The 11945-nt window shown below is 52.8% G+C and overlaps 1 protein-coding gene and 1 pseudogene across 3 annotated transcripts; both read left to right on the top strand.

Annotated features, from left to right (window-relative positions):
* Window positions 1–2959: 2959 nt before the first annotated feature.
* On the top strand, window positions 2960–3194 carry LOC118582273 (annotated as a pseudogene).
* Window positions 3195–5706: 2512 nt separating this feature from the next.
* On the top strand, window positions 5707–10990 carry C1qtnf4 (C1q and TNF related 4). Of its 3 annotated transcripts, none has more exons than XM_036185002.1 (3): window positions 5707–5751; window positions 6237–6724; window positions 9843–10793. In XM_036185002.1, the coding sequence occupies exons 1-3, from the start codon at window positions 5722–5724 to the stop codon at window positions 10720–10722; spliced, it is 1398 nt and encodes a 465-aa protein (XP_036040895.1). In that variant the 5' UTR covers window positions 5707–5721; the 3' UTR covers window positions 10723–10793. The 3 variants fall into 3 exon arrangements, with proteins under 3 accessions (XP_036040895.1, XP_036040894.1, XP_036040896.1); XM_036185001.1 differs by having other exon boundaries at window positions 6168–6724; XM_036185003.1 differs by lacking the exon at window positions 5707–5751 and having other exon boundaries at window positions 6512–6724; window positions 9843–10990.
* Window positions 10991–11945: the final 955 nt, after the last annotated feature.

Genomic DNA, 11945 nt, shown 5'->3' with positions numbered 1-11945 from the left:
ACCCTGGACCCTGTAAATTATCTAGCTGATCCTAACTAGAGCTGAAGGCCACAACATCTACACAGGGCCCTTTCATGGAGCCTTGGCTTTCTTAGGACAGGGTGGTTGGGCTCCAATAGGCCAGTTTCAAGAGAGCTTCAGGCAGAAGCAGTCCTTCATTTTATGACCTAATATGGTGATCTACTGTGTACCCTAATAAAATTTGCCACTAGATTAAACATAGAGGCCCGGTAGTAGTGGGACACATCTTTAATCCCAGCGCTTGGGAATCACATGTCTTTCATCCCAGAAAGAAAGGTATATAAGGCATGAGGAGACAGGAACTAAAAGCTTTTCTGGCTGCAGCCTTTCAGGTGAGGACTCAGAGGATTTCAGTTGGAGGATTCATGGAGCTGGTGAGGTGAGACGTGACAGTGGCCTCTTCCTTTATCTCTCTGATCTTTCAGCAATTACCCCAATATCTGGCTCCAGGGTTTTTATTAAAAGACCATTTTAGAATTTGTGTTACAGCCTGATATAACTCCTTTTTATTGGGCACGGCAACATCACTATAGGAACAAGGCTGTTCCGGGAGACACTGTTTGAAAATGAAGTTTGCCACATCCAGTTAAGGGGAGATCATCTCCCACCCACCTGAAGTTGGGGCCCAGGGGTTCAGTTCTGTGATCTAGCAGCTGGTTGAGCCTTGGAGCCCTTCTGGGAAGGGGCCAAGGCAGAGGGCCTTTGACCTTCATAGCTACTCCCCGGTCTTCCTGCTTCAGGTCACTGACCAGGTACCCAGAGGATGGTCACCTGACCTGGGCCAGAGGACAGGAGCCTGACTGAGGAGCCCTACCTGTTCGCTCCCCTGGAGGTCTCGCTCTGCTAGGGAGACAGAGACTCCTGACATCTGTTCCTCCTGCCGGCATCTCTGCTTGACTGACACTTCCTCCTCTTTCATTTTTCTCTGGGGCATGTTGTCATCTTTCTCATTAACTTCCCCTCAGCTCCCAGCAAGGTCCCTAGACTCCTGAGCTTTGCTAATTCTCCTGTAATCCTTTGGCAAGCCAAGAAGCTAATTAAATTGGGAGCTTGTGTGCTCTTGTTCTCTGGCAACCATGGAGTCTCTCTTCTAATCTCTCCTGTTGCTTCCCTCTCTTCTTGCACAGTCCAGATTCATCTAGACACATCCACCATTTTCTCCTTGATAGGTTTTCCTCTCTCCTCTGTCTCCTGTCTCTTTTTCCCTTTTGTCTCTTTTCAATTGGTCTGTGCAGCTCCTTCCTGAGCTGCTGTCTGGGCCTCCTCCACACCCTGGCTCATATCACAGTGTGGTTGATATACTGTGCACCCCAATAAACTTACTGGGGGGGGGCAGAGAACAGACTAGCCACCATATTAAACACAGAGGTTAGGCAGTGGTAGCACACGCCTTTAATCCTAGCATTCCAGAGGCAGAGATCCATTTGGATCTCTGAGTTCAAAGCCACACTGGAAACAGCCAGGCATGGTGACACACACTTTTAATCCCAGGAAGTGATGGCAGGAAGCAGAAAGGTATATAAGGCGTGAGGACCAGGAACTAGAAGCTTTTCAAGCTTTTAGCTTTTAACAGCAGTTCAGCCAAGATCCATTCGGATGAGGACTCAGAGGCTTCCAGTCTGAGGAAACAGGATCACCTGAGAAGTTGGCTGTGGCTTGTTCTGTTTCTCTGATCTTTCAGTGTTCACCCCAATAACTGGCTCCGAGTTTGTTTTTATTAATAAGACCTTTTAAGATTCGATCCTCAGCTCAAAAAAAAAAAAAAAAAAAAAGATTCATGTTACATCACAGTCTTACCTTTAATTGGGTCTTGCCCCCTGCCTCCCCCTTCTCCACCTCCACTCACCAAATCAGAACTTGTCATTTTGTAGAAATAGCTTTCTCCATGACACCTTCCCAGATGCCCCACCACAGCTGGAAATACTTTGTGCCTCTCTCCTGGCACTGAGTTCTTCTTGTTCACACCCTACAGTCCCACTAAAGCAGCAGGTCTCGACCCCTTTGGGGACTGAATGACCCTTTCATGGGGGTCGCCTAAGACTGTTGGAAAACACAGATATCCACATTATCATTCAAAACAGTAGCAAGATTGCAGTTATGAAGTAGCAATGAAAATAATGTTATGGCTGGGGGTCACCACAACAGAAGGAACTGTATTAAAGGGTCACAGCATGAGGAAGCTTGAGAACCACTGTCCTACAGTGTTGTTTCCTTGAGGTAAAGTCTAGGGCTTGTTCACCTCAGCTTCTTCCTGGGTGGTCATCTAGCACTATGTTTAGAACACTTCACTGGGTTGGGGATTTAGCTCAGTGGTAGAGCGCTTGCCTAGCAAGCGCAAGGCCCTGGGTTCGATCCTCAGTGTGTGTGTGTGTGTGGGGGGGACACTTCACTGTTAAAGTGACCACTGTCCTTCATGTCCACATTCCAGGAAGGAAAGGAAAGGAATGGGCCTGCCAGCTGTCCCTCTAAAGTCAGTCCCTTTAAGAGCACTGTCTGGGAGCCAGGGCAATGGCTCAATAGGTGAGTGCTCTTGCCACCAGGCTTGATGACAACCTGAGTTCTGAACCAAGAATCCACAAAGTGGAAGGAGAGAACCAACTCCTTCAAGTTGTACTCTGACCTCCACATTTGCATCCTGGCACTTGTACACACACACACACACACACACACACACACACACACACCAAATGTAAAAATAAAATAAATAGATAAAAGCACCTTCTGAGTGCTGGGCATAGATTCACATGCCTGTAACCCCAGCACTTGGGGAGTGAAGGCAGGGCAATCAGGAGTTCAAGGTTATCCTCAACTACGAGGAGAGTTTGAGGCTAATCCAGGCTACACAAGATTTTATATCAAAAAGGTAAATGAGGGGCACCCTGCCTGCTGCACGTGCATTTGTGAGGCTGCCCGCTCTTGTCCATCGTATGGAGCCCACTGAAAAGTCGCCATGAGCAAGGCCTACCCTCCCGAACTGAAGAAATTTATGGACAAGAAGTTATCATTGAAGTTAAATGGTGGCCGACATGTACAAGGAATACTATGGTCCCTTTATAAATCTTGTGATTGATGAGTGTGTGGAAATGGCAACTGGTGGGCAGCAGAATAACATCGGCACGGTGGTCACACGAGGGAACAGCATCATCGTGTTAGAAGCCTTGGAAAGGGTCTAAACAATGGCTGGTCAGCAGAGGAGTCCACGTCCTTCTCCTCAGGACTGTTTGATTGGGGTGTAGCATTGGGTCATGTACATTTTCATATGAAACTTTTTGCTAAATAATCTCTTGTGATACTCAGTGGGGGGAAGAAAGGTAAATGAGAAAGTAAGCAAGTGTCTTAGTTAGGGTTACTATTGCTGTGATGAGACACCATGACCCAAAGCAAATTGGGGAAGAAAGGGTTTATTTTGCTTACAATTCCACATCACTACTTATCTATCACTGAAGGAAGTCAGAGCAGGAACTCAAACAGGGCAGGAACCTACAGGTAGGAGCTGGCGCACAGGCCAAGAAGGGGTGAGGCTTACATGGTCTCCATGGCTCAGCCTGCTTTCTTATAGAACTCAGGACCACCAGCCCAGAGGTGTCCTCACCCAAAATGGGCTGTTTTTCCCCACATCAGTCACTAATTAAGAAAGTGCCCTAGAGGCTTGCCTGCAGCCAGATCTTGTGTGGACATTTTCTCAGCTGAGGTTCCCTCCTTTCCAATGACGCTAGCTTTTGTCAAGTTGACATAAAACTAGCCAGGACACAAAGAAAGAGAGTTACTTTCTTTCTCCCACAATGAAATCTGCTTACATTTGTCTGACTTTGTTTAGCTGCAAGAGAGCCTGGGTTCCCCCAAGCAGGACAGTATTCCCCTGACCCCAGGTGAAAGTAAAGCCCAAGAAAGACCAGAGTAAGGGAGAATGCAGCCCTATGGATTCTGGAGCCAGACCATGCATTAAATTCTCTGTCCCTCATTTGTAAGATTAGAGCTATCTACTTTTAAGGGTAATAAGACAAATAAATGGCACAGTCATTGTGAAAGCACTTAACTAATCCCAGGCACACATTTACCACCCAGTGTCTCAGTCTGATTCTCCTGAAAGCAGACACTGAGATAAGAAATTGGGTTTGAGCTAGGTGGTAGTGGTGTATGCCTTTAATCCCAGCACTTGGGAGGCAGACGCAGGTGAATGTCTGTGAGTTCAAGGCCTACCTGGTCTACAGAGTTGAGTTCCAGGACAGTTAGGATTACACAGAGAAACTCTGTCTCAAAAGAGAGAGAGAAGAAAGAAAGAAAAAGAGAGACACAGAGAGAGAGAGAGAAAGAAGAGAAAGAAAGAAAGAAAGAAAGAAAGAAAGAAAGAAAGAAAGAAAGAAAAGAGAAAAAGAAAAGGAAAGGAAAGAATTTGGGTTTGAAGGCTGGAAAGGTGGCCCAGAGGTTAAAAGCATTTGCAGCGTTCAGTTCCCAGCATCCACGCTAAGCAGGTAACAACTGCCTGTAATTTCAGCTCCAGAGAATCCAGTGCCCTCTTCTGGCCTCTGTGGGTACCTGCATGCATCTACACACACACACACACACACACACACACACACACACACACACACACACACACAGAGAGAGAGAGAGAGAGAGAGAGAGAGAGAGAGAGAGGGAGAGAGAAATAGAGAATTTGGGTTTGAATAGTTATTTTGGAGGTAATCTCAGGAAATAGGGCTGGCCTAGAAAGCGAAGAAGGAAAACAAAGCAAGCCGACGTTACTGAGCTGTCACTAAAGGAGTTATTTAATTCTGCTGGAACATGTCTTGGAACTGGGTATAGGAAGGCCCCCACTGAGGAACCAGGAAGCTGCACTATTCACTCCCAGCCCCTGCCTCTAATCAGTTGAGGGTTGCTTGAGGATCCTAACTCTCCAATGCTTCTGGCCTTTCTCCAGTGCACAGCCAAGAATGCTTCAGGAGAGAGATGCAAATGGGAGTTAGGGTCAAAACTGTCTGCAGGTAATATCCTGGCTGGAGGAGGCGTTATGGAGTGGGGACAGAGCACAGCCAGCACTTGCTGAGGAATAAGCAGGGACTGCAAACTATCCTGAGCTCTCTTCTCTGAGCCCTAACTTCCTATCTGGTATCTACAGTCCTCCAATCCTGACTGCCCCACACCCAGCATCTCCTGGCATTATCCCTCCCCCTCATCCTTTCCTGCCTCCCCCTTCCCAAGACCCCAAAGCAACCCCTATTGCTATGCTGCTCCCCCATCTCCAACCCCATCCGGACTTCTCTGGTGAGAGTTCTGCTTCAGCGTTAAATTTCTCCCAGCCCCAGGCAGCCCCAGCTGTCCAGCCTTCTCCCCTCCCCCACCTTCCACAGCTGGAATCCCACTCAGAAGGGCTACCTCACTCGCCTGATTGAGCAGGTCCATGTCAAGGGCCACAGTTGTCACAGCTTGGCTCCTGGCCTGGCCCAACTCTCCTGTGCATGTCCGTGTGTGGCTCACTACACCTCTAGGCTGTCAAACTTTGCCCTCCCCTGTTCAAGGAGAAGGGCACAGCTGTGGTCTGGCAAGGCCTGGGCTTTTCATGTCACCTTGTCCCCATGCCGCTGCCCAGAATGCTTCCAGCCTTTCCTTCTGATTCAGGGATCTAACCTCTCATCCCTCTCTTCGCTCACCCAACAACAGCCTGGCCGAACTTGAAGCCTTCCGACGCCTTCATGGGCAATGGCCTATACTCCAATAACTGGGGGTCAGGTAAGTTTGGGGAGTTCCAGAAAGCTCCTGGGGGCAAGGTGCTATACAGAGGGCCTGTGAGTGTGAGGGGGCAGATGCTGATCCCAGCCCTGAGGCCTTGCTGGACTCCCTGCTACCTAGGCACCGCTCCACGGGATGTCCATGTCCCATACAGAACATCTATCGCCCTTCTCGACCCTTTTCAGAAAAGAAAAAAAAAAAAAAAAAAAAAAAATTCAGTCCACGGCAAGGACCCTGCTTCTTCTTTGTCCTTCCCAGAGGGACTCAAGCCGGTGTGCTGATGTCTGCAGCTTTGTCCTCCCTCCAGCCTTGCTAGCGCGGGAGCATTTTCAGACTTAGAAGTGAGGAAGGAAAAGTGGGGCACTGCCATCTCTCTCTTTTAAGGACATTGACCCATTACCCTTCTCTTCCCTTAGACTTTCCCCAAGGCCACTCAGCCTGGACATCTGTCTCACACAGAACCTCATCTCCTACTGTCCTTGCAGCCCGTGTCTTGTCCGAGTCCTCTCTCCCCACACAAGGGGCAAAGCTGGTCTGTAGGATGCCCTGAGCCACCCCTAGTGTGGCCTCTGCAGCGGCCTCGGTTTCCCCGTCTGCTAACTTGGATCGATGACGCCTGCTCTCTGCGCCCTGAAGATAAAGCTCTGGGTCGGCGAGTGAGGAAGGGTCCCCTGCTCGGCGCAGGCTCGGTGCGGTGCCCCAGGCCCCGCTGCTCGGCGCCCCTCCCTCGTCCTCCGCTCTCCCCTCCGCCTCCCCTGCTCCCCGCCCCTGCGCTTCTCTGCTTCGGCTTCTCCTGTCCTTCCCACTCGCTCACGCCTCCCTGTGCCGGGGTCCCCACGCGCCGCCGCCCGAGCCCCCCGCCACCCCCGCAGGCCGGGCCAAGCCGCAGCGCGGGCGACCGGTGCGCAGCCCCGCGTCCTCGCGGCGCCGGATCGCCGGCTCCACCGAAGCCGACCCGCCCGCCGCCAGCCAGGTGAGGGCAGCCCGGAGGAGGCGGGGGCGCAGGCTTCTCTTCTGTGCGAGCGGGGGCGGCGGGAGGCGCGAGGGACCCGGTCCCTTTTCCTGGAAAGGAGGACCTGGGCGCTTTTTCATGAAAGAGGCTCAAGGGCTTTTACTCCGAAGGGAGGAGTGGGAGGGCAGGTCTCACGGAAAAGGGCTTGTGGGGGGGACCCCTTTTTGAGTCTTTTTTTTCCCACCACGAGAAAGGATTAATTGGCTACTTCTGTAAAAGTGGGGCTCGCCTTCTTGAAAGGATGCAGGACTTTCAAGGAAGCTAGAAGGGGGTTTCTGGCGGGGCTTGAGAGCGGGGTTAAATGGGGTACCGGGAGCAAGGCGCTGGGGGCTTGAAGATGCCCTCAGCCTGACATCGCTGCACCTTTTACATTGGTTCCGGGGCTCTGGGTCTACCCCGCTCTCTGTCCCAGTTTTTCTCTTTGAAGATGACTATTTTGAGCTTTACCTGGACAGAGCTTTGTGCAGCCATCTCCTTCCCTGGAGCTCTGACACCCACCTGACACCTTCCCATCCCCCTCTGACCTGCTGGGGAATGGGGGTGTCAAAGGAAGGGATCCAGGGTTCAGGGACACGTGCAGTAAAGTATGAATGGGGGAAGGGCATAGGACACCCAAGAAGACCCTTTGGCACGGATGGGTGTACCAGACTTGGCAGGGAGGTGGCAAGGGATAGGGTGGGCAGGCGCTTCTAGAGCAGACCCGCTAGGAAAGCTGCAGGGCTCGGGAAGTGCTCCCACCTCCCAGGAGACAAAATGACAGAGGGTTTGGCTTGCCTTTGTTTGCCTGCCTGCCGGCCGGCTTGCTGTCTTGCTTGCTTGCTTGCTGGCTTGCTGGCTGGCTTGCTGGCTTGCTTGCTTGCTTGCTGGCTGGCTGGCTTGCTGGCTGGCTGGCTTAGCTTCCTCCTCCACTCTAGATTCCAGCACTCTTTCCTTATCTCATCTGTTTTTGCAAAAGGGGTCAGAAGCGGGAAACGCATCGGCTGGAGAGATGCCTTTGTGTAAGAGGGAAAGCTAGCAGACAAGAACACTGAATGTGAAATTTAAAAACCCTCTCTTTAAGGCTTACTTTAGCGTTCCGCGGATGACCTTGAGCCAAACGTGGACCCCTTATTTCAGCGCCAGCTTTCTCATCCATAAAATGGGAGAGGGTTTCTCCATATGTCTAATGTAGCTTTGTAAAAAAGAATAGACTGGACACTTGGCAGGTGCAGTTTTCACCACAAGGACACAAGGGCCCCTTCCCTCCTCCCTACTATCACCAAGTAACCCCTAGGACATCTCTGTGAATCAGAAAAGCACCCTCTGGAAGGAGGCAGCCTTCAGCTGGGCCTGAGGTCTTTATCGTGAGAACGGAAGGGCAGTGCATTTACCCCAGCAGCTAGGCAAGCGGAATGCTGGCTAGATTCCGATCCTCAGGTGAACATCCTGGAGTGCACCTGGCAGCTCTTCCCAGCAGGCCCCTGGCATCTGTAAGAGACACACAGCTACACACACTCCCAGGGTACTTCTCAGAGAAGCTCATGTTCCAAGCTCTCTCTAGTCTCTTTCCTGATGGCCTCCACTTGGGAGCCTTTGGGTGTCCAAGCTTCAAAGCCTCTGCCCTACTTCAGAGCATGATGGACCCCCGCCATCAGCAGCCTCCAGAATTGAATAATGCTGTCACCAAGCTTTGACTGAGGTTCTAACCCCTTATGTCAAGAACTTGATCACTTTTCCCAGGGGTAAGAACAGAAGCGTCTGACACCTGGGTGGGTCTGTCCCTATACAGACCTTGTTCACAATTGCTGTCTGGTTATGTTACCACAAGCTTGTGTGAGGCCCTCCATCATGCCACTTACATGGATGAAGCCTTCCTTACTCAGAGAGTTAAAAAAGCAATTGCCTAAGGTGACTGGGGTGTGACTCAGTGTCAGAGTGCTTGTGGTTCATTCCCCAAGACTGGTATCCCAATCTAAGTGTCTGTCCGCTCCATTCACTACCATCACCAAATGAAGCCGATGACTTCACCATCCTGACAGAATTTTAGTTTGTTCCCCATATCCTCAGCAGCTGTGGCTCTCTCCTGCCCACGGGAACCAGCCTCCAAACACAAAGGCACAAAGGGGGTTATCATAGGCCTTAAAAATTAAAACAAAATTATGTATATGTGTGTATTGTTTGCATGTATGTTTATGTGCCACATGTGTGTGCCTGCTGCCAACAGGGGCCAGAGGAAGGCATCAGATCTAGTTATAGTTTTGAGTTACCATGTGGTGCTGGGAAATTAAATATGGGTCTTCTGGAGTGGCAGCTAACACTCTTAGCTGCTGAGCCACCTCTCCAGTCCCTGGTTACCTCATTCTGTTTTCACATGGAAGACACTAACTCAAAGCCTGGCCAGACCTCCTCAGTGCAGGAAGGACCCCAGGGGAGTCTGGAGACCTTGTGGGACTCTTGAGTAGGTCAGAGGCCAGGAAAGGGGTCAGAGAGGGGCTCTCTCCACTCATTCCCAGATACGACTTAAAACGTTGTTACAGTGGATACAAAGAGCCAATGTTTATTGTGAAGGGCAGGACAAGGACCAGAGAAAAACCACAGGAAAATGTGGTGGGACGGAAGTGCTGGCTGTTAGCAATTTAGACCTCCTTAACACCCAGAGAAGGAGGAGGGGGTGAGGAGAGAGGACAGGGCTGTAGGGCTCAGAAAGTAGAGCATTTCAACATGCTTTTCGGCATGTGCACCAGGTCTTATCTGCAAAAGGATTCTCATGCTTTAAAAAAGTTTGGAGAAGTACTGGCCTAATCCAATGGTTCTGAAAATGTGAACTCTAGATCAGACTACTGAGGATACTATTAAACATGCAAACTCTCAGGCCCCATTCCAGACTTCTGGAATAAATTCGAGGCGGGGACAAGTATGGGTGCTGTAATAAAGCACTCCAGATGACACTGAAGCACCCTAGGTGAGAAGCCCTGGCCTAGTGAAGGAAAACCGAGAGAGCAAGTCATGGGTCAAGAGCAAGGCTAGGCAGAAAAATTACAGGTGGAGGCAGCCGCTGTCCAACCCTCCTCCCCTGCCCGGGTCTTCTCTCCCTTCCCAGGTGCCATGCTGCTGCTCCTGCTGGGCTTGCTGAGCCCGGCAGCCTGCTGGGCACTGGGCCCGGCTGGCCCTGGCTCTTCAGAGCTGCGGTCAGCCTTCTCGGCGGCTCGCACCACCCCGCTGGAGGGCACGTCGGAGATGGCGGTGACCTTCGACAAGGTGTACGTGAACATCGGGGGCGACTTCGACGCGGCCAGCGGGCGGTTCCGCTGCCGCGTGCCCGGCGCCTACTTCTTCTCCTTCACGGCCGGCAAGGCTCCGCACAAGAGCCTGTCGGTGATGCTGGTGCGCAACCGCGACGAGGTGCAGGCGCTGGCCTTCGACGAGCAGCGGCGGCCCGGCGCGCGGCGCGCGGCCAGCCAGAGCGCCATGCTGCAGCTCGACTACGGCGACACGGTGTGGCTGCGGCTGCACGGCGCTCCGCAGTACGCGCTGGGCGCACCCGGCGCCACCTTCAGCGGCTACCTGGTGTACGCCGACGCCGACGCCGACGCCGACGCGCCTGCGCGCGGGGCCGCGCCTCCGGAGCCGCGCTCGGCCTTCTCGGCGGCGCGCACGCGCAGCCTGGTGGGCTCGGACGCTGGCCCCGGGCCGCGCCACCGGCCGCTGGCCTTCGACACCGAGCTGGTCAACATCGGTGGCGACTTCGACGCGGCGGCCGGCGTGTTCCGCTGCCGCCTGCCCGGCGCCTACTTCTTCTCCTTCACGCTGGGCAAGCTGCCGCGCAAGACGCTGTCGGTGAAGCTGATGAAGAACCGCGACGAGGTGCAGGCCATGATCTACGACGACGGCGCCTCGAGGCGCCGCGAGATGCAGAGCCAGAGCGTGATGCTGGCGCTGCGGCGCGGCGACGCCGTCTGGCTGCTCAGCCACGACCATGATGGCTACGGCGCCTACAGCAACCACGGCAAGTACATCACCTTCTCAGGCTTCCTGGTGTACCCCGACCGCGCCGCCGCCGCCGCCGCCGCCGGCCCGCCGGCCCTCAAGCCCCCCGAGCTCTAAGCCCCTGCTTGGAGGAACCCGGGAAGGCCGTGGGGGTGTGCATGCCGAGCCGGGACCGCGGCCCGAACGCCCCACCGCCCCGAGCCTATATCAGCCTGCTCGACGCGCCCGGACTGTGCCAATAAAGTGGGCCTGCCTCTGTCAGCCTTAGGGTCCTGCCCTGTGTCTTGACTGTGATGCCTTTGCCTCCCCCTCAGCCCCGGGGCGGGACAGGACTATCCTGACTAGTACGAACCATAGGGCCTAGATGGGGTGGGGTGAGGGGTCGAGCCTGGTAAGAGTGAGAAGAATTTGAAGCATATTGTCCTAAATTCAAGTAGGCCTCACCTTCATGTCTGTGTCCAGTGCATCCCTCCCTCTGACTTCTCACTGACCAATGACGTTCTTCTTCGGGCCCAAATGATGCCTCTCTGTGACAGGGAATATCATCCTATTGTTCTAACCCACTAGGAACACAGGATCCAAGGAAACGGCATGCCCCTTCTTTCAGTAGGGCATGGGCTGAGATGGGGGCTGGACCTCGTTGCCCTGCCCCCTGCCCTCCCAGAATGGGCTGAGTGATTTGCTCAGAACACGTGTTAGCATAAGTTGTCTTAGGCACAAAAGTGGGACGAGCCCTGGGAGGCCAGAACAGAGCTACACAGAGCCAGGGCAACACGACCCCTACACTGCCTGAGTATGTGTAGTCTCTCTGCCAGGGTCTTCGCCCAGCTTTATTCCTTGCTCTGAGATGTTCCATGTGAGGCTTAAGATGAAACAAAAGACCTTTTTCTTTCCTCTCCACAAAGAGGTGTAATGTTCCTCCCCTTTCCCCTCCACGGCTCTTGTAAATAGAGCCACTGAAGTCCAACCTATGCTCCTAGTCTGCAGTTTCAGAGACCATAGAGTCTTGGTTAGCTTTGAAATGAATCTCTTAAGACTGGGTAACAAGCATACAGGGTTTCCATATTTCACAGGACTGCCAGGATAGGAGTTAGAGGAGCTGACGTGAATTACCTTAGGGCTGCTTTTCTTTCAGCATGTATTAAATTGAACACGCTTTTCAACCCTGACCTCTGGACATACCTGCATGTAACCACTGGCTGCCAGTCTTGCCCTT

The sequence above is a fragment of the Onychomys torridus genome, chromosome 4 (genome assembly GCF_903995425.1).
Source record: "Onychomys torridus chromosome 4, mOncTor1.1, whole genome shotgun sequence".
Taxonomy (NCBI): domain Eukaryota; kingdom Metazoa; phylum Chordata; class Mammalia; order Rodentia; family Cricetidae; genus Onychomys; species Onychomys torridus.
Note: the sequence above shows the minus strand (reverse complement) of the source record. Positions and strands in the feature narration are given on the sequence as shown.